A 26,806-nucleotide genomic window follows, 5' to 3' on the forward strand; every position below is an offset into this window, starting at 1 on the left:
TTCCAGTCTTTGTACATTATTTTAATAATAAAAAAATCCACTGCTATGTACAAATACACAGATTCAAATTATGATATTAAAATACAGAATGCAATAAAGTGGCTTTGTAAGTTATCCTCACTGAGACAGACTTTCTGTCACACTTCGGCATTTATGATTACTAAGACATAATGAAAAAGAGAAGTACAGATTTTCCAACCTCATGATTAGTACATTTCTCTGCAAATAAATGAAGGTATAGAGGTATCAAAAGGGGAAACAGTTGGCAAGTTAGATGGTACTGCCTACAATGTATTAATGTGAGTAAGAAAGACATTGAGCTATTAGAAACTAGTTAAATGTTAGAAGTATGGGCAATATAGCTTTCTCAGACTTCTACCAATGATTACATACTTGATATATTAATGTCCTTAAATGTAAAACAGTTCAGTATGATTGCATTTATATTTGTTCCACGATGATAATTTGTTAATGTATTAATCTGACATACAGTTTTTGAACTGAAATCATTTACAAAGAAACAATGAGAAATCTTGAAAAGAAACTTTTAGTCCAAGTCAAATTGTGTGTAAAAGTTAAAAAGTCTATGGAAAACAAATGTGGGCAAGAAACATTTGGCCACATGCCAACATTTATTTCTAAGAGAAAGTCTTACACAAATAGTCTTCTTTGTGTTTATAAAACAAAACAAAAACAAAACTCCTAAAATTAATCCCATGAATCTAAATTAGCTATACTTAAAGTGACAAAGTCAAAGCCAGTCTTGTTATCTGCACATTAATTTGATAAATCGAACTGCATTGGAAAAAAAAAAAAAGCAAAACACAATTGTATCTGCTCCTATGCAGAACTGGTGATTCTTTTCAGTATTTAAATAAATACAATTGTTACACAGCTCTTTTTAAAAGAAAGATGTATATCAAAAAATATGTTACTCATGAAACTCCAAGAAAGCTGTAAGGCAGCCAAGAATTGATGGCATTTAAGGACAGAAAGATTTTGCACTAATAGCCATTGATGGGCGTTGTGCCAATATTTTTAAAATATGCTTTTCATCGACTATAGGTGAAATGGTGAGGAAAGAAATATAATATTACCTCATATCCCAGGACAGAGCTACTACATTTGTATAAAGAAATGACTAAAATAAAGAGTTACTTGTTTTAAATGAAGTCCCGTCTAGGCATTAGACTGTAATCTAAGTGTTGATAGTGCCTAATTTTGACTCCTAAGATAAAGAAAAAGAGCTTATGTATCAAGATTAATTCTCTTTGGCTGCAATGGATACAATTTTCTTTGGGGGCAGTCTTTAGTTTGCTTCCTTTTCAGTACCACATCAGTGGTTTTCCTGGTAGAAGTCTCTGTTGGTGTGGTTTCTATTTGTGTTATTAAGCTCTCTGGTTTAACATCTGGTTTCCTATACCAACTGGAAAAGACTTCTTGGTGGATTCTCTGGAGCTGGATAACAGGCTGCATCTTTAAAACTTGGGAAAATCCGTCTCCTTGTTCAATTAACGCAGGCAAGGACTAAACAAAAGTAAACAAAGAGGAATACTCAACATTAATCTCAGGCAGAAACACAAGCACACAGGGACAGACACAACACTCTAGCATTTTAATTTTCTGGGTCAAGACTTTTTCTAAGACCTAATTTTTTAGGTCATGGTTATTCAACTTTACTTTAAAATACTAGTGTTAACTAAAGAATTTTAACTAAAAGCTAAGACTAAAAAGGTACATTCTACTACTACAAATGCCTGGTAGTAAAATAAAACTTTGGTAGGACAGAAGGAACAGAATTTCAGAGCTAAGGGTTTAATATCTGAAATTCCACATGTTAGGATAGTATGTTAGAAATGAGAATCATCAAGAGCAAGGATCAGCACATTTTTTCCTGTGAAGAGACATACAGTAAGTATTTTAGGCTCTAGGGGGCCTTACATCTCTGACACAATTATTCAACTCTTTCACTGTAATGTAAAGAAGCCACAGACAATAAGCAAATGAATGGACATGGCTGTATTCCAAAGAAGTTTTATTTGCAAAAACAGGTAACAGGCTAGATTTCAGCCTGGCCCACCACTGTGTGTGAACTCTTGATGAAGAATATGCTATGAAAGAAGCATGAGAACAAGAAAATCGTGAAATCAATAAAAACCACAAAAGAATGTTATAAAAATTTTAAGAACAGGGGAGATTATGAAGGAGTTTAAAAATATTTTTCATATACTAGAAATAGAAATGTTTTCCTGTTTATGTAAAATATGCCAAGAACATAAACAACTTTATTATAATATTATTAAGATTCCAATTTGATATGCAGTATAATGTACTGGTTAGGAGTATAGGCTCTGGAGCCAAACGACCAGGGTTTAAATCTGAGTTACCTATTTGGGCACTCTAATTAAATTAGCCTGTGTCTCAGTTTCCTCATCTGTAAAACAGGGAAATAGCAGTACAAATCTCACTGGTTTATTGTAAGAATTAAATGAAGTAATATAATGTATGTAAAGCAGTTAGATGGTGCTTGACCCATACTAAATGCTCACTAGGTGTTAGCTGGTATATTATTCCAAACTGTTTGCTGGACTGCTCTCAAACTCAAAAACTCAAAAATATAACCAAACTTTAAAGACAGGTATAATACTGGCATGTAGTAGGTACCTAATAAATGGTAGTTATTCTGAATATTACTGTTGCTTAATAAATTCATTAAAGATCTATTTTAGACTACTGAGAAGTCCTATTACAACAGACTAAAACTCATGTGGAGGTTAAAAGCAAATATCTAGCTATACATTTTGTTCATTTTATAATTTTTTGGTATGTAGCTTTTACCTTCATGGCTTCATTCATCTGCTTAGCTATCGTTTCTCCTCTGCATTTCAAATTTTCCACACGAGAGACTGCAAAGAAACCACCAAACAGTATTAGGTTTTTTGTCTATTATCAAGTCACAAAAGACATATAAAAGCTATCTGGACAAACATCTGTTAAGACTATTCACCTTAACTCAATCTTTCTTAGGATACTTTGTCATCTATTAAAACAAGTATCTTATTAATCTAGATAAATAAAAGGACTGTGAAAATATTAGACATGTAGCATAAAACTAATCATTATAAGCATAAGATAGACAATAAGAGTTGTATTATGAGTAGTCTTAACACTGTGCCTCTAAAAGAAAGCCTAACGTTTGTCTGATGTGTTATCTACCACTATGTTTAACATCTTCAAGCAACTATCATCATGTTTTAAAATAAACACAGGTTAATATTTGATATTTGTATTACTATGAATTTCATACTTGGACTTAGAATTTATATTCACACCACATCAGAGATACCTAGACTCAATTTCTAGGTAAATCTGGAATAGATTGTCAGTAATATTAATTTTTCTTTCTCCTTACTTCCTTGATGCTTTTCTGATTCCTAATATATTTTATCTTCTTCCAATCTTTGTTATAAATGTTCATGTCTACTTCATAACAGAACCACGTATAATGTATGTAAAGGAAGTCAGAGCAAGTACGTGACTAAGCTGTGGAGGGCCACAGCTTTACTGGCTCTGAGAGACTGGCAATAAGCCAAGAAAAGAATTTCTTTCATAGCTGTTACTTTGTTTTTCTGACTTTCCTTAGCTCAAAAAAGTGAGAACGCTTTTATTTAAAAAAAAAAAAAAAAGGGTAGTAAAAGCAACTGAGAGAAAGATGGCACTCAGAGCAGAAAGGCAAAGGCAACGTGATGGCCTCAGGAAAGGGTCTTGACCATTTTTGTCACCAGAGATTTCTTTGGCAATTTGGTGAAGCCCATGGACCCTTCTTAGAATATTTTTTAATGTATTTGTTTTTTAATTGAAGTAGAATTTACATGCAGTGAAATATAGATCTTAGGTTTAGCATTCAATCATCTTTGATACACATATACCAAGACTCGGGACCTTCCCATCACCCCAGGAAGCTCTCCTGTGCCCTTTCCCAGTCAACTTCCCGACAAGCAGCAGACAGCCAAGCGATTTCTATCACATAACTGTGCTTACTCTACAATTTAGGATGTTTTAAAATACAATTTAAAAGTATAATTATTAAAATTTGTATAGGTAATATATGTTTCTCTTTATTAATGATTTAAATAACATCGAGTGGCAAGTCTAATAATTACCGTATTTTGAAAAAAATGAGTGTTCATGATATTGTGAGATATCTGCAACAACTAAAATTGAAAATATCTGTGGCTTCTAGTAGCAAAAATAGTTACAGGTACTGCTAATACCACCACTATTTCCTGCATTCAAAATAGAAGGAAATGCTAAATTTCAGTTTGAGGTTAGTAAAAACAACAATGTAATTTTTTCCTATCCAAGTTATTTCTAAGGGTTGTTATTTATTATACACATGAAAACATAATGGGCACATTGTTTAGAAATCTAACTAACATACTAAGTTTTTCCTATGTTTCCTAAGTATGCAGACACTCGGTATATCTAGATCAAGGTGGTAATTACATGTGTTTATGTGTATGTGTGTTTATAAATTAATCAAGCTGTGTACTGTATGTTATATCTCAATATATAAACACATATACATGATAATGAACAAAATCTTTTTAAATATTTACTACAGAAAGTTGCCTTACTTTTATGGATAGGGCAAGGCAAATATTCATTTTTATTGCAAGATTTACAAAATAATCTATCATATAAGCGATCCTTGTATTTTTTATAAACACATGCTATTTTTAAAAAAATTTGTTTATAAACCTACATCGATGGACAGCAAGTGCTGCCTTCCATGCACTGCATAAAAGCAATGACAATGCGGAAAGTGCCGAGAATAGTTTAGGTTTGTGTGTGAAATGGAGTTAAGTCCTAGGCTTCTTAGATAATTATGAACACATTTTCACACATGAATAGCTGGTGGGATATTGTAAAGTTGTGCTGGACATATAAGACATCTAGTATTCCTGGCTCCTGACGATAAAATCTACCCTCCCATTACTGCAGTAACCAAAAACTTTTCAACCCCCATTTTTTCAAAAAGGCTGCTAGGGGGCAGTACTGCCTCCAGTGAGAAACAAGGTGTTATTTTTCAGAACTTCCTTGGGAACAAAAACCTCATTCTCTCAATCTTAGACTTCCTAGTGTTGCACACAGTGCCTGACATGTACACTAGGTGCTCCATACGTATGACGGCCAAGGCTATGACAGAGGGGGCGGTGAAGTCACAAAAGAAGGTGAGGTCAATCTAACAGGGGAATTGAAAGGAGAGTAAAACTTCACAGGTGTTATAAGAGTTGCCTTAAAAGAGGGTTTGGTGCTGGGTGGCTGGGAGTGAGTCGGGACAGGAGGTGGGGTGGTAGAGGATGTGCTCTACCAAAACAAGGAAATAAATCAAGAAAGAAGAAAACACAGGAACCAGGAAACATGATCCAAATCAGAAGTAAAGGAAATTCCCAGGGTGATGAGGAAAAAGACAGGCAAGATATAAGCTTTGTACCAGACCTACAGAGCCCCCAGTCCAGATTAGAAGATAAAACACTCCCAGAGGAATAGCTCCAAGAAAAAGGGAAAGGTTTTAAAAATGGATTTAATGGATAACCTGAAGTGTTAACCATATTGAGAGGAATTTTACAGTTCTATTAAAGTGTTTGGGAAAGAATCAGTGATAGACACAACAGCAAACAAAGCAAACAGAAACAAAGCAATTATCATTCCAAAGGGGGATGGGAAGCTGTTCAAGAAACAAAATGTACTCATAGTAATTACGAGACTCATACTGAAGAACATTTACATAGTCATAACAATATTAATACTAAACACTATTGATTTTTTGACAAAGTGAGAGATTAAAAGTGAAGCTAGTAAGTGTAAATTATTCTTTTAAGAAAAGAAAAAGGAGAGTTCAAGGAAGAGAAACACAATGGCATGAAAGCTTTCCCTACTTGATCCTCTGACAGCCCATTCCTATGGTGGCGTATGGCATACACTGCCAATCAGTCTTATGTAAACCTTTGGTGACCCTGTGAGGCAAGCTGGTTTCACGGCCCCCTTTCATAGATAAAGGAACAAGCTTCCAGAGCTGAGAAATATATCTAGAATGAAAGAGAATTAGAACCTACACCTCCTAGAATCCAATGCTCCTCTATGTTCTATATGTCCATGCTTCTCTGTGTTCTATATGTAATCTTCCAAAATATCATTTTACCAAAAATCATACTATACTCATAAGAATATACGTTAACAAATGGTAAAAAATCACCTCCAATATAATCAAAATCTCTTGTTCTATTTTTAATTTTTTACCAAACACAATTTATTTTTTTTCGACTCTGTAGTTAAATCTGTTTTAACTATTAATGTTAGAGTAGCTTTTTCAAGTTAATTAAATTCCTTTCATTGAAAACTAAAGAGAGCCATAATTTGAGGAATAAAACAAAACAATTATAAAAAAACATACAAAGGAGAAAAAACAAACACAAAAATCATCATTAAATATGTGACTGTTATCTGTAAATGCATCAAAAAAGCACTTTCCAACATTAACTTCTACTTAGGAAATTGCAAACTATACAAACTTTTCACTCCCTCACTTAAGATTACTTTTGTAACTAGTAAGGGCATAAAGGTACTACTGATATACAAATATGTGATTTAACAATGTCTCACATGCCAGTGGCTGGTTGCTGACATGCAGGAGAGAATTAGCGATAGACACAACAGTAAACAAAGTAAACAGAAAAATAAAGCAATTATCGCTCCGAAGGGGGATGGGAAGCTGTTCAAGAAGTAAAATATGCTCATAGTGGCTTCCTCCAGGCGCTCACAGTGGCTCTCTCGCCGCAGCCTTGATGGGAACACCTTTATGGTACCACTATTTACTATCTCACACACACAAAGGAGTTTAGGGACCCAAACTGCTACCCACAAGTCCTATTTAAAACCCATGTGGTGGAACTAGTATGCATCTGAAAGGCGATTTACCTAATGTTTTTCATCATAAACGTGTAGTATTTCAGCATTATATTAAATAGGTCTTTAAAGGGTCACCTAGAAACTTATCCTTTATATTACCATTTTGAAATTATTTTTCAGGGGAAGTGCATTTCAAATTCCAAAGCTCAGATTAAATATGAATTCTTGAAACATAACCGTTTGTAAGTGGCTACCTGTAAATATTCTGGCACTGGCTTAAGCAAGTCGGCATTATTATGAAAGAAGAGGAACTGCCTCTAAGTTCTCTGCTTGTAGGGTCAGCAAAAGATATGGAAGTATGGTCGCATCTAGTGTAGAGAAACTAAAAATAGCTCCTTGTCATCACGTTTAGTGAAGGACAGAGGGGAAAAAGGGAGTCTGTTCAATTAACTTCAAAGAACGTTTTTAAAAAGAAGATAATATGGAAGCAATTATTCGTTTATTATTAATAAGATCACAAAAGATTGTAACTGACATATGAAAACTCATCTTATTGGTAGATAGCTAATCAGAAGACCGATGCAAGAATATTAAAAAAAAAAGTGTGCTCTTAAAAATGTGGAAGTTAGGCACCCCTGAGGATACTGCCTTCCCTAGTCACTGGCTTTTTAAAACAGGGAAATGAAAAAGTGGAAATGAAAGATTGAGTAATCAACCTAGTTTTGCTTTCAGGTCACTGCACTGACGAAACTAGGAAACATGAACCTCTAAAAGCCTGAGCAAATCCAGAAATTCAGCAAAAAAAGCATTAACTAAGTGCTTCCTTTCTCCTTCCGATGTATTTTATAAACCTAGATGAAAGCGTGTATAACACAGGATGTCTGACTTGTACTGGTTTCTAATGGAGCACCTAAAGGAATGAATAAGACCATGAATTATAAAGTAGCATTCTTGGTAAAAATGAAACCCAAAACTAAGCAGTGATTTATGACTTTCTGGAAGATAACCCTATGCTACAACCTAAATCTGTTGCACCCACCTGCTAGGTAGCAGGTATATAATCCTCTGCATCATTCCCACTTGTACCTCATCAGCTCCGTCAGTACTGAAGACTGTATCTCTCTCGTAAGGCACTAAAAACTTTCAAATGCCTGGCTGTGTTCATCTGGCCTCAGCCAAGACTCTGAGCTTATCTTGTAATGCTCTTTCCCTCTGTTCCCTCCACTACAGCCTCAGTGGTCTTTTGTTCCATAAATATTCAAGCTCAGATTTAAAAGCCTTGTTCCAGCTCTTCTAATTGAAAAGCTCTTCCTCTTGTCATAAGATAAATTCCTTCTTGTTACTTCTTCAGAAAAGTGTTTCTCATTACCTGGACGCATCACCTTAGCACTGACATTACTCATTTTTTCAGATTTTATACATTTCTGCTCCCACTAGAACATAAGCTCCATAGAGCAAGAACCTTGTCTATGTTGCTCACCATTATATCCTCCACATTGAGAACAGTTCTGGCATGTAGTAGACATATAGTAAATATACTGAATGTGTGGATGAATAATAGTCATTCAGCATTTATTAAGCATGGTACTATATGTTTGCTGCATAAAATACAAACTCAAATAAAAAAGCTCATGGAGCTTTCAGTTTTGTGAGAGACCAGGGAATATACAAGTACTTATATATTGTAACAATGCTTTAAGAAAATAAACAAGTTATGACGGAAAACTGGGAGAGGCTATTTTAATTAGGGTAGTTAGAGAAGATACCTGAAGAGGCAGCAGTTCAGAGAGAAGCACTGAGGAAAAGCATGTGTGAAAGAGAAGCACTTTCCAAGGACTGAAAGATGGGCCGAAGGGCAAGAGCAAAAGGAAAGTGCCTGAAATGGACCTGGACAAGTAGGTGACAGCCAGACTGTAAGGGAATGCTACGAAGTGTGAAGTTAATTTTATATTTTTTAAAATTGGAAGATTTTAAAATTTTAAGCAGAGGAATGAAATGTGATTTGTGTTTTTTTAAGAGTATCTTAGACTTCTAATCAAGTTGTCTTGGAAGTTTACAAACTCCCCACCTTTGTCTAAAACATCATTGGATAAATATAAAAAAGTAAGAGTATATCCCAAAGCACATATAAAATAAACATTTATATGAATTAGAAAAAAAGTAAAAAGTATGCTAAATCAGTTAAGTCAAATATCACCTGCCCCCCACACACTAGGCTCAGTTTTATAATCTATCTTCTCTTTAAAAAACAAATAATGTCTATATTTACAAACTATTTTATGAGGACAGTATAACCTTGATGACAAAATTGGAAAGGGACAGTATATTTTAAAACATCACAAGTCATTTTTGCGTGTGTGACTATAGATGTAAATGTACTATAGGTAAATATACTAAATAAAATATAGGTAAATTTAATTCAACAGTGTATGAAAGGAAAAATACATTAATGAGAAAGTGGGGTTTTCTCTATGAATGCAAAGATAACCACTAGAAAAATCTGTCATTGTTAATTCACCATACTATCAGTGTTATAAACAAAAAAAGGATATGATCTAGGGACAAAAGAAACTATCAATGATAGAAAATGTTCTATATCTGAATTGTGGTGATGGATACATAGCTGTATGTACATTTATCAAAACTCAAACTGTACACAGTAAATAGATGTATTTTATTATATATAAATTATACCTCAATAAAGTTGGTTAAATAAATATATGATCTCAGTCGATACGAAAGTATTTAATAAAATTAAACATTTATTCAGAATTTTAAAATACTATGACCATTATCACCATTACTAGTCATTATATGAGGTTCTAAGCAACTAATTGTCTATTATATTTCAATAAAGACTAAAAGAGAAAAAAATAAGAGGTTCTAATCAATGTAATAAGACAAAAAAAAAAAAGATGTGTAAAGTTAGAGAAAAAACAAAACCCATCATAACTTGTAAATGATTTGATTATCTACATTTAAAAGAATCTAACTAAAATTAAACCACTAGAGTTCGGTAAATAAAAATCAGTGGTGTTCCTAAACATTAGCGATATTCAATTTTCAATTATAATATGTAATCCTAAAAAGTTACCTTTTACAACAGCTACAAAAAGGTAAGGTATCTAGGAACAAATAAAAGATGTGTAAAACTTATATAGAGAAATTTATAAAACACTATTTTTTTCTTATAACATTTTATTATATGTTTTTAAACACTTCTCTACACGCATTACAGAATGGCTATCACATCCACTCTCTCAGATAACACTGGTCGCGACGCAGCAAGCAGGCAGCACTCCTATAATCATCTTTATTACATGTGCTCATAACACTATTGAAGGGCATTCTGAAAAACTCAAAATGAGATAGAATGTGCTGCTCACAAATGGGAAGACATATACTGTAAACATGGTACTTCTCTCCTAATTAATCTATAAATTAAATGTAATTCTAATCAAATCCCAGTAAGATTTTTCATGCAACTTAACAAAATGATCCTAACAATTCCTGTGGAATAATAAAGAGCCAAGAATAGGCAACAAATTTTTGAAGAAACTACAAGACATCAAGACTTCCTATAAAACTACAGTAACATGAAAAGTGTGATAATGCTGCAGAGACAGCCAAGTCAACCAAGAAAATTAAAAAGGGAGCCTCGGAAAAGACCCTGAAACATATGGAAACTTAGTATATTAAAGAGGGACATGGAAAAAGATGGACTATTCAATAAATGGTGCTAGGACAACTGGCTATCATCATGGTAGTAATTTACACACCTTCGTCATAAAATTAAAAGAAAAATTCAGATGGATTTAAGATCTACACATGATAATCAAAATTCTGTAAAGAAAATAACAGAAGAATAAAACAAAAAATACCATCAGATTTGTATGGAAGCGCAAAAGACCCCGAATTGCCAAAGCTATCCTGAGGAAAAAAAATAAAGCTGGGGGTATCACTCTGCCTGACTTAAAATTATACTACAGCAACAACAATCAAAATTGCCAGAAGAAAAGACACACAGACCAGTGGAACAGAATTGAGTCCAGAAGTAAACCTCCGTTTATACGGGCAAATAATTTTTGACAAAGGAGGTAAAAATAGACAATGGAGAAAGGAAAGCATCTTCAATAAATGGTCCTGGGGAAACTGTAAAGCCACCTGCAAAATAATGAAACTAGACCGCTGTCTATCACCACACACCAAAATTAACTCAAAATGGATTAAGGACCTGAATATAAAACCTGAAACAATAAATTGCATAGAAGAAAACATAGGTATTAAACTCATGGACCTTGGACTTAAAGAGGATTTTATGAATTTGACCTCAAAAGCAAGGGAAGTAAAAACAAATATAAAGGAATGGCATTATATCAAACTAAAAAGTTTCTATAGAGCAAAAGAAACAGTCAACAAGGCAAAGAGACAACCATCTGAATGGGAAAATATATTTGCAAGCAATGCCTCCAATAGAGGCCTAATATCCAAAATATACAAAGAATTCATATAACTCAATAACAAAAAAACAAACAATCCAATTCAAAAATGCGCAGAGGACCTGAACAGACACTTCTCCCAAGAAGATATACAAATGGCCAACAAACATATGAAAAGATGCTTAGCATTGCTAGCTATTAGGGAAATGCAGATCGAAACCACAATGACATACCATTTCATACCCATTAGAGTAAAATTTTCAGTAGGACAAGTCATAACAAGTGTTGGAGAGGATGCGGAGCAAAAGGAACCCTCATACACTGCTGGTGAGACTGCAAATTGATACAACCACTATGGAAAACAGTATAGACGTTTTTCAAAAAACTAAGACTTGATCTACCATATGACCCAGCAATCCCTCTACTGAGTATTTATCCCAAAGACTTGAAAACATTTATCTGAAAAGATATATGCACACTAATGTTCACAGCAGCGTTATTCACAGTGGCTAGAACATGGAAGCAACTGAAGTGTTCTACAATAGATGACTGGATAAAGAAGCTGTGGCACATATATAAAGTGGAATATTACTCAGCTATAAGAGATGAAATACTGCCATGTGCGACAACATGGATGGATCTCGAGATAATCATGCTAAGTGAAATAAGCCAGACAGAAAAAGTTGAAAACCACATGATATCACTTATATGTAAGATGTAAATCTAAAAGCAACAAACAAATATGACAAACGAACAGAGATTCATGTACATGGACAGTGGACTAGTAGTTACCAGAGGGAAGGGGGGAGGTGGGAGGTAGTTGGGGTAAAAGGGGTCAAGTATGTGGTGACAGAAAAAAATCTAACTATGGGTGGTGAACACACAATGTAATATATATATGACTTACTGCTGAATTGTAAAAAAGAAAGAAAATAACAAAGGGTCTTTATGCCACCTGTGTAGAGGATTTCTTAAAGAAAAAATTATAAAGGAGAAAACCTAGTAATTTCTACTACATTAAGATATATACATATGTGTGTGTGTGTATGTGAATATATATATGTACACATTACAAATAGTTAAAAGACAAGCCAACACTTGACGACAGATATTTACAGTGTTTATATCCAAAGGATTAGCATCTAAAATGCACACGCATGTGCATATGTATATGTGCCTGTGTGTATGGCTCTTAGAAATGAATAAGTTGAAACAACCCAATAGAAAAATGGGCAAAGATTATAAATAAACAACTCACAGAAGAAATTGTAGGGTCAAAAAACATAGGAAAGGATGCTCAACCTCACTTTAAATACTAATGTATGCCCATCGAATTATATATAATATATATATTATATATATGTAAAGACTAAGAATTGTTGGCAAAATGTGAAGAAGCAAGTAACTTTCAAACATTGTTGGTGGGAGTGTAAACTGACATCACTCTTTGGAGAGGTAAAAAAGCTTAAATGCAATAAAGATAAATAGAAACAAACCCTATGACCTAGAAATTCTGCTTCCAGAAATCTATCCCAGAAAATCTGTGGCATATTTATACTACTTAAGGAGACAGGTATAAGAATGGTCATTGCAATATTGTTTATAGAAGAAAAAACTACAATCTAAGTGTCCCTCAGTAGAGGAATGGATAAACTGGTATATTCATACTCTGGAATACTATACAGTAGCTAATTGAACAGAGAGCTATGTGTGTATACAATGTTGAGGGGAAAACGTTAAGTTGAATAATATATAGCCAATATATACAATTTATATAAAATTTAAAAACAGATGCCAGACATGTTTATGGATACATATCTATAAAGTAAAAGCACTAGGACATGAATAGGAAGGATCCACAGGGCTTGAGGATAGTGGTTACTTTTGAAGTAAAAGGGAGTGGAGGAATGGTTAAGGGGTGCAAATAAAGTTTCAACTATATCCATATGTTTTAGTTCCTAAAAATGTATGAAGCAAGTTTGGCAAAATGTGAAGAGCCCTCGCGTATGAGTAGGTACAAAAATGCTCATTATGTTATACTCCATGTTTTCTATACATTTGAAATATTTCAAAGATTAAAAAAAAAATCAATTGTGCCTGATGTATATAAAATGGAAGGAAGGAGAGGAAGGGTAAAACAAGAAGACCTTCTAGAAAGCAAGTGTAAAAATCCTGGCTAGAGTGATGGTGACCTAGAAGTGGATAATGAGATTACATTTCAAAGAAATAATTTGTAGAACTTATTGATGGACTGGATATGAGGAGTTCAGGAGAGGAAAAACTCAAGGTTGACTTCTGGCTCAAGCAATATGTACGTGAAGGTGCCATTTATCAGATGGCAAAAACTGGGAAAGGAATCAGAGGGCATAAAAGATCCTGTTTTATGTTCATCTCTTATTTCTTCCACTCAAACATAAGCTCTTTGTAGAGTAAATATGTCTGCTTTACTTCTGTATCCTCCAAAAGTTTCTAACATAATTATGCCAAATCAGTGTTATACACATCGCCTAAGTATGGTTGGCCCTCCCTCTGCATCCGCAGGTTCTACATCCGTGGATTCAACCAACAGCGGATTAAAAATATTTGAGGAAAAAATGTTACACTGCTGCAGACATGTACTATATAGTTAGGTTTATGATGGTTCCATCTAGACTTTTTTCTTGTCATTATTCCCTAAACAATATAGTATAACTATTTACATTGCATCTATACTGTATTAGGTATTATAACTAATTTAGAGGTGATTTAAAGTACACAGAAGCAAGTAGGTAGGTTATATGCAAATACTGTGGTATTTTAAATAAGGGACTTAAGCATCCATGGATTTTGGTATCTGTGCGGGTCTTGGAACTAATCTCCCAGATTCCAAGGGATGAGTGTATCGTATTTTGAAAACCAGACAACCTTTAAAAGTGTCAGCTCTCAAAAAAAAAAAAAAAAAGGGATATCACTTAATAGTCTAGCAACAAAAAGAAAAAAACCTTCAACGAGTTCCTATAAAACTTTTTCCATGCAGCTGATTCAGATTTTTAGGTGCCATATAAATTTATGCTTTCCACATTTCCCCTAAGCCATTTTAATTAACTTCATATGATTTTAACAGGTACATTATAAGCTACGCAGTATTATAAAGCATACTATTGAAAATGGGATAAAATTTATAATAGGTTTATTACATAGCATCTGCTTACCAACTACTAATATATTTTAGTTATAGTTTATAGAGCCTCTTATCTCATGTGATTCATAACAACCTCAGTACAGAGGCAGGACATTTCTGTAATATTTAGTGATAAAGCTGGTATTCGCACCTACAGCATCAGGCTCCAAATCTAGAATTTGCCATAAAGAAACTAATGCTTGAAGGGACTTATCCGAGAATATACAGCTAATAAAACTTAATTTTGTTGTGCTTAAAGAGCTGACACTATTCTAAGCTCATAGTCATATGAAAATGTATAATGAAAAAAACCTCTTCAGAATTTATCCAAAAGATAGATTTTGATTATTCCTTTGCTTACTTTTGAAGTGAGAATCATATGATACAGAGATTTTTCTAATACTACATAACTGGAATGGTAGGAATAAAATCACGTAGACCTTCAAAGGATCATTTAATTTGTTTTCCCTCCTAAGATAAAAAAGTTACCAAGTTTCTTGAGAGGAGAATTAACTGTATCTAAAAAGTAGTAATACTTGAGTATATTATGATAGCACAAGTTTTAAATCTTATTTTTATGTTGTTCAAAACCAAAACAAGTATATGTCAACCACTGTATTTTGGCAACTATCCCTTTTTAGTGAACCATGACAATTAAGCAGTAGGTCCTAGGTCGATTTTTATTTTCAAATACAGCGAATGCTGTGATTTTAACCAATTTCAGAGTATCTTTATGTCTGTACTTCCCTTTCTCAGTTTATTCCATTTATCTGGAGATTTGGGGAGGGTAGGGGACAGGAAGTAGCTCAGAATTCGATAAAGGTAAGGTACTCAAAATCTCTAAGTATAAATATCCTTACAAATAAACCAAGGTCTTAACTGTTTTTCTAATAGTTCAGAAATGGTACTTTTGAATTACAAAGGGAAATTCCAAGAGGTTTCTTAGGAAAATTTTTACAAATTTTTAAATGTGAGAATGGAGTCATTTAAAAATATATATGATCCACATTTTTAGCAATGCCAGTTCTGTTTCCGAATTTATAATAGAGAGAAATTAGATTTCTCTCTATTTCAGAGAATGCATCTAAATGGAAACAGAATTGAATTCAAAGGCATAGCAAGTGTGTATATCTCTTCCTAAGTTCAACATTATATTTTTATTGGATTTTATTTTATAAATGATGAAAAACCAATGTCACTGGGTAGTGACACCATGAGTGCTTCAATAGTATAGCTGGCTGTAATGCAAAAAATGGATAGTATAAAAGCAGTTAGAGATAGGAGGGTGTTATAATAGAAGTTAGAGACTGGAAAGGTGTTATAATATTCTAGGTCAGGAGAGCCTCACGAAAGTCCAGATTCTTGGGTCCTACTCCTAGAGATTCTGAATCAATAGGTTTAGAGCAAGTTCTCATAATCCTTAGTCTTCACTAAACATGGATGATTGGTAGTAAGTTAGAACATTAAAAGGAAAATACTCATATTGCTGACAACTTTAAAAGAGTATTAGGACTTCTTGAAAATTACAAGCTGATGCTTCATTTTTACTACAAATGAACAGACTCACCTGGATCGGGGTCATATTTTAGGTCCAATGGACGTACAACAGGGTGGTACTGCTTCTAAACATAATATAAATTAAAATATTTAATTTAACCACTTAATGCCTCATATAAACATTTCCTTCAGCTAACATAGGCAAATATACTATTAGTAATACCATTCTTTTGCCAAAACAACAAAAATTGGATCTTGAAATCTGTAGGGAAGGGAGGAAAAAAGTCAACCTAAGTCTGAATTATATCTTTTATAGTATTGCCACCTACTGCATACACTAAGAAATAGCACCACAAAAAAAAAAACCATAAGAAAAGCAATTAAGCAAATTAAAGGTATAGAGATTAAATTTTGTATTTAAAGTAATAGGTAGTCTCCAAACTATGAATGAACTGTTTTGTTTTTTTTTTCAAAAGTTCATTTTAACACAAATGTTGGAACTCAGAACTCATGTTCCCACAAAACTCTGATTTAAAAAGTGGTTAAGCCACTACCATGTCAGCAACACTAAAGCCTATGTATCTTGTGACACGCTGAGACTACAGTAGCAGAACTATAGGAACAGGAGCCACAACTCAGGCAAAAAGAAAGAGGAAAATATTCTCTTTACTCTTGCTCAAAGCTAGCAAGAGCTAAAAAGGTTTTTGTTTTTTGTTTTTTTTCTTTTAAAAAAGCAGTCTTTAGCATCTTCATCCCAGCCATTTTGTATCACTTTTTAATCTTCTACAGCTATACCTCACCTAGGCCTGCCGACTTTCTTTCTTTTATGAAATACTGAATACCATGTTTTCTTTGGGGAGGGAGGTATAATTACAGGGAGGGACATACTGGAAAATAAACACATTTTAAATGTTTTTCCTAAAGAAACTTTAAAAAGGGGATAGGGAGATGAAGTGGATAGTTCTTTGAGAACTGCTACAGAAGAAAAAAATGAAAAACTCTACTTATAAATATTTTTTCTTATAGAATGACAAAAATATTTTAGACAAAGTACTTGCCTTTACTGTCTAAAACAATTCCTGAAAGGGAAGCAACTAGAAGATTTATATATTAAGTATATTAATTTCAAAAACTAAGGACAAATAGCATAGCACAATCTAAAGCAACATACATTTCTTACTGCAGAGGCAAAGCCATTTCCAGCAGACCTACTTCAGCCCCATCATGACCTTTGGAAAAAAATTAATTACAAACAATTCATAGAGCAAATTTCAGTACTATGAATAGGTACTCAATCTTCATCATCAATTTTACTAAAGTACCTTCCAAAATATATAATCATATACAAATAAATGCCAAACACAAATGACAAATAGAAAGAAAAGCCTTAGAAGATAAATTTCTTTTTTCTTGCTGGTCTCGGATTTAGAAAGTCATTGTCAATCTTCCATCTTTAAATTCTATTTTAGTATCAGTTGTGTTCAAAACCTAGTGACTTAAAATAGGAAAAGACAAACAGTAGTAATTAAGGCAGGAAAGACAAAGGAAACAAAATACCATTTATCTCCACATGGATCTTATACTTTAATTTTAGTGTAATAAAACAGATAAAACATAAAATTTACTGCTTTAAAGGTAAACTGTCTTACCAGAATCTCTTGTTTTGCTTTAATGGTTTTGATGACACATTCGAGGATCTTTCTGGGATACTGCTTACGTTTTGTAGCTATATCTACTATGATTTCATCAAACTGATCTTCGAGTACTTTGATATCAGAATCTATTTCATGGGGAAAAAAAATTTAAAAATTCCTTATAACACATTGTTTATATTCTATATGGAAATGTAATATAAATAAACTAAATTTAGAAAATGCAATAATTAAAGTAAACAAAATGGCAAGTTAATGATGCCCCCACTTTGGTGACGAATTCATTTACGCATTGAACAATCAATTAATAAGCTCTTAATGGGAAGCCAGTCTAAAATCAGAGAAATACAAAGATGAACATATCACGATCCCTACTCTCTAAGAGCTCACAGTTCACTAGAAGAAAAAGACAAGTAATTGCAAAGCAACTTGATAAATTCAATAAAGATAAGAACAAAATGCTACCGGGACACAGAACAATGGAACGCTAACTCTGCCTGTGGAATTTAAGACTTTAAAGAGAAAGTAACATTTGAACTGGGCCTTGAAATATAAGTATAAATCCAACAGATAAAAATAGGTAAGAAAAAAAAATAGGGGGAAGCATTTTAGGCAGAGGAAACAGTATTCGCAAGATCATATAGCTTTTGGGAAAAAGTTCTAAATGGCTGCAGGATAAAGTATAGGGAAAGGATGATAAAGGAACTAGACTGTAAAGGGCATTTAATGTCAGGGATGCTAACAAGTTTTGAATTTTTTTATGTGCTGAACCAAAGCTGTGATAGTAGTAAATGGAGTAGCTATATCTGAAATAGGCTCAACTGGATAAATGTCAGAAAAAAGTAAAAGATATAGTGACTAATTTAGCTAAAACCATTTATCAGTTGATTTCTTTTGTTTTTAAATAGTGATTTTCAAACTTTATCAGAATGAATAATCACCTGGGGAACTTGTCAAAAGAGCAGAAATTTTGATTCAGTAGTATCTCTGGAATGGGGCCCACACATTAAGCACCCTAGACGAAATGAATGCAGGTGATACATCAGCCTCACTTTGAAAATCATTTCAAAGAGTAACAGATATTAAGTCGTTAAAAAGACTAAAGAGCTAGGTCCTCAGCTTAATCGGTCTTACATCATGTATTCTGCTGTGTCAAAGTCTATGCTAGAAACGAATCTATTTACTTTACTGAGTAGAAGCTTCATTAGGGAGAAGTACAATATTTTTGGAAACGAAATATTTTGAGACATTGCTGACATATATTAGCATATACTTATTGGGTAAAGATAATTGAGGAACATTGGGTATGGCCTTTCGTTCATGTAAGAAGTCCAACTAAATTACTTCTTTTGAGAGTCGTATGAGAGACATTGTTGTTTCTTATTTTGAACAGTCATGTAAATAAGCAGCCCTCCCTAATTTTTTACTAAAAATTATTAGGGTGACATTAATAAAATCAAATAAGTTTCAAGTGTACAATTCAATAGTATGTGTGTTCACCATCCAATGTTAGATTTCCTTCTGTCAACAAATATTTGACCCCTTTTACCGCTATCTATCTCTTCCCCCACCCCGTTTCTCTAGTAGCCACTAACCCACTGTCCATGTTCATAAGTCTGTTTGTTGCTTTCAGTTTTATATCCCACATGAGTGAAATCATATGGTTTTCAATTTTTCTGTCTGACTTATTTCGCTTAACATGTTTATCTCAAGATCCATCCATGTTGTCGCAAATGGCAGTATTTCATCTTTTCTTATGGCTGAATAATATTCCATTTTATAAATGTGCCACATCTTCTTTATCCAATCATCTATCATAGGACACTTCAGTTAGACCTCCCGAAATTTTAATTTACCCATTTAAAAAGTCAAGAACTAACCTGACAAGAATAATGAACTACTTCACAATCAGTTAAAACAAAAAAAAAAAAAATCAAGTCTCTCAGCTAAATCTTCTGTGTAGAAAGGACAATGGTTTCTTAGCGCCACCTAATGATAAACCTATAAGATTGAAATGTATAAACAATTTGAGCAGGGAAGATTAGTCATTAATTTAACAAATATCTAGTGGGTGCCTACTATGTGTAAAGGTAAGTGTTGAAAACATAGTAATGAAAAAAACAAATATAGTCCCTGCTCTAAAGGAACTTACATTTTAATTCTTAAATGTGCCTGGTCAAGCCTCCTGAATTCAAGTCCGCTCAGGGTAGATAAGGGGCCTCTCTTAACTACCCTGAGTTGTTTTTACTTGTACGTATATTTGTATATTCCTTCATTACTTCATTCATTTATACAATGATCTCAGTGAACAAAATAAACAAAAACCTCTGCCTTTTTGATGCTTTTTTTTTACTTACTGCTTCTATATATTAGATCAAATACTAATTCCATCTCCTGAACAGCTCTTGAACGTTTTTCTTTCTCTCCTTTCCCACTGTCTTAGGGCAAGTCTTTAACCATCTTGCTGTACTATTGCAATAACCTCCCTAAGGTCTGTCTGCCTTGAATTTTTCCCTTCTCCAATTCATCCTCCACACAGCCAGCAGTTAGCTTTCTCAAACACAAACCTTTTGATGTTAGTTCTACTTCAAAAACCTTCACTGGTTACCCATTATAAGATAAAGTGCAAATTCCTTAGCATATCCTACAGGGCTCTCTGTGATCTGGCCCCAACTAATCTTTCTGGCCATATTGGCCATTAGTTTTCCCAACTCACTTCTGACATTTTCCAAACATATCACTTCTTTGTGTCTCTGCACAGGCTGTTTTATTTGCTTTAAATATTCTTCCTTCCTCCTTTCTGTCTAGCACATTCTCATTTATTAAATGCATTTAATTTAACAACGATCTATTCTGTATGTCTACTCCCACTTCCCAAAGAGTATAGAGACTCCTTGTCCATTTCCTTCCATTAACGATGAGTTCCTAAATGGTAACAACCATGTCTTTTCATCTACTTCCTAGCATTTGGCATAGTGACTGGCATTTATCAAGTGCCCATGAAAAAAGGTAAAAGTGTATTTTCAACTATTTCCACTCATAGGAATAAGGGGAAAAAAAGGACAAAGAATATAAACACTCGACCCAGGCTGCCAACCTGTCAGAAAATACATTTATTAATCTATAAATTGATGAACCGTGTTGCTAAAGGCAGTCTGGACCAAACAATAAAGCAATTCCAAAGTGACTTCACAGAATGAGAGTCAGATAAAGACACAAGAAAGGCTGCATAGTTTGAAAATACCCCTAGGTGATTCTGATATACTCCCTTTTCCCTACTTACTGGCAATCACTCTGATAATATTTGAGAAATCCAGTGTTATTATTTGTAATGTTTTATTTTTTATTGATTTATTGATTTTTTAGGCGAGGCAACCCTTGACCTCACAGATTGCAAGGACCTTGTCAGTTTACAATCCCTTATTTTTTATTTTTTATGCCTACAGCACCTGGTCTTCCTAGGTGGTCTCCCATCCAAGTACTAACCAGGCCCGACTCTGCTTAGCTTCCGAGATCAGATGGAATCGGGCTTGTTCAGGGTGGCATGGCTGTAGACTATTATCTGTAATGTTTTAAAATGTAAACCAGAAAGTGAATTTGGGTGAATTTAAAGAAATAACTACTATAAAGACCCTAAGTATTAGACAGTGACGTCTTCTGGGTAAAGTATTATCTTAATGTTGAGAAGAAAAATTTTAATCACAAGGGGTTGCTTGATGGGCTTGGAATCAGCTTGAGGGTATAAGCAAATAATCAGAACAGTTACCGGTGGTATTCAACGTATGCTGGTCAGATGTCTGGAATATCACCAGACAAAACTCTCTGGCTCTTTCGTCAGGGTGGACCTTCTCTTGGACATTACTGGAAAATATGGCCTCTCTTCCCACACTGATTATTATTTTTCTACTGAATTTTTTCCTTCCTACACTGAATATTTTCTTTCTACTGAAACTTTGAGTTCTTTAGATAAGTCAACACCATTAGCTAGAGTTCAAACAAGTCTGCATTGGACCAGGAAAATGTTGTCTTTTTTAAGATTTCTCCAAATGGTGACCTCAGACTTTACATGGTACTCTCATACTTTAACTTCACACTTCTAAAAGGATACTTCACTACCTCAGGATCACTTGTAAAAATACAACTGGATTTGTAAGGTATTAATCATAGGAATTCTCTGGGCCTGTTTCTTCATCTGGGGATAGTTCTACAGTATTTTGCAATAAACTACTGACAAGGGTACTTTCAAAGATTAATCAGATGAAAGTCTTGCTGAGAATGCCAGATAGAATATACAAAGGATCAAGATACCTACTGTGTTGTTTGCCTCAGATTACAACTTCAATAATTCTCAAGATTAGTTTTCTCTTTTTTCTCCCACAGTAAAAAAAAATTTGGAAGAGAAGTAACACTGAAAATGGTGATTATAAATTAGCATTCAAAATAAAATTAGCTACAAAAATAAGTCAGAAATTAATGACAGAAGGAAAAGTTAAATCACATACCCATAAAATTATCTGACGCTTCTTGCCATGCTTGCCCATTAATGCTGACATTCTCTTGCACAGCTGATTCAAAAGTCTGCAATAAATTCACAATAGTCAAGTCACTAAAAATAATTTTAAATACTGAATTCAAATATTTTGGCAAAATAACAATTTCAGATTTGTGATAGAGAATATAAAGAAAAGTGGCAGACTAGCCTATTAGTATATTTTCAATGAAGATTCCATTTCAATTATTGAATCTACCTACATTTTAGTTCTGATAGCCGTTATGCTATCTATAAGAATATTTGATGCAAAATTTTAGAATATTCTTGAAAACAAAACATGTACTTCTTATATGAAAGAAAAAAACAAAAGCTAACAAATTTGGGCTCAGTTGAATCTCAACGATATAAGTATAACATATGCTGTGGAATGTCAGTGTTAAAAGGAAAAATATACATGCTTAAAAGAAAGTGAAATTAATGTCTACTTGATAAAGGACTGTATATTTTTAGAGATGTATAGTGAAGTATTTAGGGATGAAATGACATAAGATCTGGGATTTGCTTTAAAAAAGGAAGTGTAGAAAATTCTGACAACTTAAATTTGGTGATGAATATATGGGTGTTCACTGTACTAGTCTATTTTCTGTCGGGTTAAAATGTTCATAATACATTAAAAAATAAAGGACAAAAAGAATTTGGTAGCACCACCAAAATTTTAAATGCACATTCCCTATTATCTAACAATTCACTCTTAACAATGTACCCTAAAGAACTATTCTCATAAAAACATAAAGAGGATGTACTAGGAATGTTTATTTCACACTGCTTGAAATTATGAAATACTGAGAAAATAAAATCTAAATTCAAAATTAAGAGAATGGTTAAATATTCAATATATCCACACCACACGATACTTAAAAAGAATGAAGTATATCTCTACATAACACTAACAAATAATAGTCAGACATATTTGGTAAAAAAAAAAAAAGGAGGGGGAGGTGGGCAGGTTGCTAATAATACATAGACATGATACTTGTTTTTTAATGTAAAAAAACAAAAGAAAAAATTAGAGAAATGTCAAACCATAAAAAAGGGTATAGAAGGAATGCACCCTCCAAGGGCCCTCCAAAATAGTAAGTTATTTCCAGGAAGGGAGAGGGACAAGGGAGGGAAATTCAAACACTTTGTTTTGTGCTACTTTTTACAATGAGGATGTATTTTTGCACATTTTGTATAATTAAAAATAAGCATAAATCAAATAATGCATGATAATTATGAATTAAAGTACATATTTTACACTTTAAAATTTTAATAAATAGACTTTATAGATAGACTTTCAAGGATTACCTGAGAATACAAATTGTCTTTGTAGTATTCATTGGTACAGTTGTATCAATACCATTTTTAAAATAATGTTATCATATTATGTGGCTTTAGGTAGATATACATCAACATAGTTAAAGCCTCTGCCTTTTGTTCTCTTATTTAAAGGACAAGCGAATTCCCTTGGTAGTTTTAAGTTTTCAAACCTTTATCTCTAATTCACTTTGTTGCCCATTAAGGTATACTAGGTTAAGCTGAGTTCCTCTTTTTCTGCCAGATAATTAAATATTCTAAGAATCTTAGCACTTCCTAGAAAGGAGCAAACTCTAAGATCCTTACACAATGAAGCAGTCTTTTCCCAAAAAATTATGTCTTGAGGTATGTCTCTATTCTTCTTTGGCTTACAAGGAGATTCCCTCTGTACACAAGAGCCACTGTGTACAAAACTGGAATACAGAATCACAACTCAGGGAGTGCTTCTTCATTCTTATTCTTAATCTTTACTTTTATTGTTTGCATTGTGGTCATTCGCACCACAGGAATGCTGAATTATAAGATTTTAAACTTTTTTTCTACATATAGATTGTGTGCTTGCATATGACAGGCATCAATCCTTCAATTTGTTGTATTTTCCCCCCAAATACTATCTTCTTCAAGGCTTTGCAAAATATTGGAGAAAGGAAGGGGAGATGTGTTATAAAGACCTGCGTATGATCTTAGAGAAGTTTCTAACAAGACAGCTTTCTTAGACTTCTATGGAAAATGTCTTCAATCTCTTCACAACATGTACCAAAACAGGCAAAAGTAAGGCCAAAAGCTAGCCTGGTACAGACTTCCAGGATTCTCGTTCCTGGGGAATTCCTCGTAGAGTATAAGTCTGCACTGTCTAATAGGAGAGCCACTAGCCACTGGGACGACTGAGCCTTAAAATGTGGTTAGTCCTGAAGAAGATAGCTGTAAGTTTCAGACACCAGATGTGAAAAGATTAGTACGAACAAAAGAATGTAAAATACCTCTTCCATTTTTTATTGGTACAAATTAAAACTATATATTGGATATAATGGGTTAAATAAAATATATTATTAAAATTAATTTCACCTATTTTTTTCTTACTTTTAAGTTACATACCTAGCTCGCCTTGTATTTTTCTATTGGACAGCACTGGTCTAAGCAACTAATAATACCTAGCTGACACTAGACCTGTTTCATTCCCTCAGGTTTCTCAGGCTGCTTCTACCGAAGCATGGGGCACCGTTAACTTTGTGGAAGCCTGGCGTGGATTCCTGAGCCCTGAGACCTGGAGTAAGGGGGTGATAAGACAAGAGATGGCTACTGGACCCATACCCACTGCGCATCCCGCAGCGCAAGCTCCCGAATCTCCTCTGGCAGTGCGTCCCCGAGCTGTTGCACGAAGCTGCCGCACAGTTCCAGCATTTCCGTGACGGCCCGCTTCGAGGTGCAGCGCACCCGGAAGTCCTCACGGGAAGTGGCGGAGGCCGAGGTGCGGTCCTCTGTCCCGACACCTCTCTCTGCGTCCCGCGGAGGCGAAAGGCCCACCGAGTCAGGAGCCCCCGCCATTTTTCCAGTTTGAAATGTGGGCGGGAACTCTGGAAGCGGAAGCGAGTGCCACAGGAGAAAGCGTGCGCCCGGAAACTCAGCCCAGCGCCGCAGCAGCGTTCCGGCTGAGGCTCTGCGAGAGTGTAGAGTGCCACAGCGGCGGCGACGATGGGCGCGGTGGGCTTAGGGTTGGTGGACTGTCACTGCCACCTCGCCGACTCAGACTTTGACCGCGTATGTAACGGCGAGACCCGGCCTGTGGGAGCGGGGCGACCCCCGTCCTTTCTCTTCAGGTCACCTTTGCTCTTTTCCCTTAGCACGAAGCCCCAGCTCCTCCCAGGCCCCTGTCCATGGCCCGTGTGACTTGCTCCTGACTTCCTATTTAACCTCAGTCATACTGATTTGTTTTTTCTGATTCTCAATAGCGAGAAGTCTATCTCTACTTTTATTCGCTATTACGAGTTCTTCCCCCTACCTCCGTTTGGCCTGGCTATTTATCCCACCCGCCTCTCAGCTCCTGGCTGAGAATCCACTTTCCCCAGGACAGGTTCTCCAAAACACGGGCTCGCTACCACTCACTGCGTGCTCCACTTGTAATGGAAGAGAGAAGCAAACACAAAGATCAGAGTTACAAAGTGTTTTGCCCGCTACATTGGGAACTAGAGGCTCTTAATAGAGAAAGAAGAACGGAGTCTGTTTTAGGGAGGAAACCTCTCAAGAAGTGACACTTACGTTGGGCCTGGAAAGACAGAGAGCCAGCCAAACAAGGAGATGGGTGTACGGTGGTGAGGAAAGCAAGCAGGTTGAGTTTGGCACGTTCATGCTACCAAAATGCTGGATGGAGCCTGATGAGCTAGAAAGAGGCATGAAACAAGACTGGAGAGGTTTGCAGGAGACAGGTGAGGTAGGTCAGTAAGGAGTTTGGATTGCATTAGGAGAACAATGCAGATCTAGTAAAGGTTTTTTTCTTTTTCTTTTTTTTTCTTTTCTTTATTTTTTCTTTATTTTTTTTTTTCTTTTGAGAGCGACAAGATCTGATGTCCATTTAAAACCATTTTGCTGATGTGATTAAACGGATAGAGGAGAGCAAGAGTGGAAGATAGAAGGCTAGTTTGGAGGGTTTTGCAGTATGTAGACAAGAGGCGATGGTGGTTGCTTGGGTAATTTGAGAGAATTAGATGGACTCAAGGTATATTTTAGAGATAGGATCTGTAGTACGTTCTGAGTGAGGAATTGGATGTAGAGAGGGAGAGAAAGAGAGGACTTGAAGCTGTAGGGAGGACGGTGGTGCCCTTTACTGAGATGAGGGAAGATAGGTTGGGCAGGGCAGGCAGAAGGAGTAGGTTTGTTGGGGAGAAAATAAAAAGTTATGTTTGGCACACATTAAGGCCTAATATCCATCCAAATGGAAAGTAAATGGGTTGAATTTGGCACATTCATGTAATCATTTTTAAATGTGAATCTTGGGGTTTGGAGAGAAAAATAGGCTGGAGATAAAAATTGGGGACTCGCTAGTGTAATAATGATATTTAAACCTGTGGATATGATCATTTAAGGTGAGTACAGAGAGAGGAGCATAAGGTCCTGTAATCAGAAGAGAGAGAGCCAGTGAAGTAGCCAGTAAGAGAGTGGTGTTTGCAGGAGAGTGGTATTGCAGAAGCCAAGAGTGGAAAATATTTCAGGAAAGGAGTGAACGAGTAAGGAGTTTCTAATGCTGGTGAGAGGTAGAGTAAGAGAAGAACAGAGAAGTGTTCTTTACATTGGACAATAAATT

At 34.8% G+C, this 26,806-nt stretch overlaps 2 protein-coding genes and 1 non-coding gene across 6 annotated transcripts in view; 1 reads left to right on the plus strand and 2 right to left on the minus strand.

Annotated features, from left to right (window-relative positions):
* Positions 1–25,085, minus strand: NSL1 (NSL1 component of MIS12 kinetochore complex). The gene is made up of 6 exons (XM_039881189.1): positions 24,820–25,085; positions 22,163–22,238; positions 17,658–17,788; positions 16,079–16,133; positions 2,839–2,906; positions 1–1,527 (listed from the first exon to the last, which is right to left on the minus strand). Exons 1-6 carry the CDS (start codon positions 25,051–25,053, stop codon positions 1,249–1,251), a joined length of 843 nt encoding a protein of 280 aa, XP_039737123.1. The 5' UTR covers positions 25,054–25,085; the 3' UTR covers positions 1–1,248.
* On the minus strand, positions 21,098–21,216 carry LOC120617777 (5S ribosomal RNA). Its single transcript, XR_005657040.1, has one exon. It is a non-coding gene; the product is annotated as a 5S ribosomal RNA (ribosomal RNA).
* TATDN3 (TatD DNase domain containing 3) overlaps positions 24,990–26,806 on the plus strand; it is a 17,675-nt gene continuing 15,858 nt past the window's right edge. For 3 of the 4 annotated variants that reach the window (XM_039881191.1, XM_039881192.1, XM_039881193.1), the window contains exon 1: positions 25,119–25,266. In XM_039881191.1, coding sequence (XP_039737125.1) covers positions 25,201–25,266 — 66 coding nt within the window. In that variant the 5' untranslated portion in view covers positions 25,119–25,200. The other variant, XM_039881194.1, reaches the window with a different exon arrangement.

This window comes from Pteropus medius, unplaced genomic scaffold, assembly GCF_902729225.1.
Source record: "Pteropus medius unplaced genomic scaffold, Ma_sr-lr_union100, whole genome shotgun sequence".
NCBI classification, from domain to species: Eukaryota; Metazoa; Chordata; class Mammalia; order Chiroptera; family Pteropodidae; genus Pteropus; species Pteropus medius.

What these genes read in the sequence shown, in the direction of transcription:
- NSL1 (XM_039881189.1), bottom strand. Translation starts at nt 25,053, where the DNA reads ATGGCGGGGGCTCCTGACTCGGTGGGCCTTTCGCCTCCGCGGGACGCA. An exon ending in CGCTGCGGGATGCGCAGTGG is followed by an intron (nt 22,239 to 24,819) that starts GTATGGGTCCAG and finishes AATTTATTGCAG; the next exon opens with ACTTTTGAATCAGCTGTGCA. An exon ending in AGATGAATGAAGCCATGAAG is followed by an intron (nt 1,528 to 2,838) that starts GTAAAAGCTACA and finishes ACTTTTGTTTAG; the next exon opens with TCCTTGCCTGCGTTAATTGA.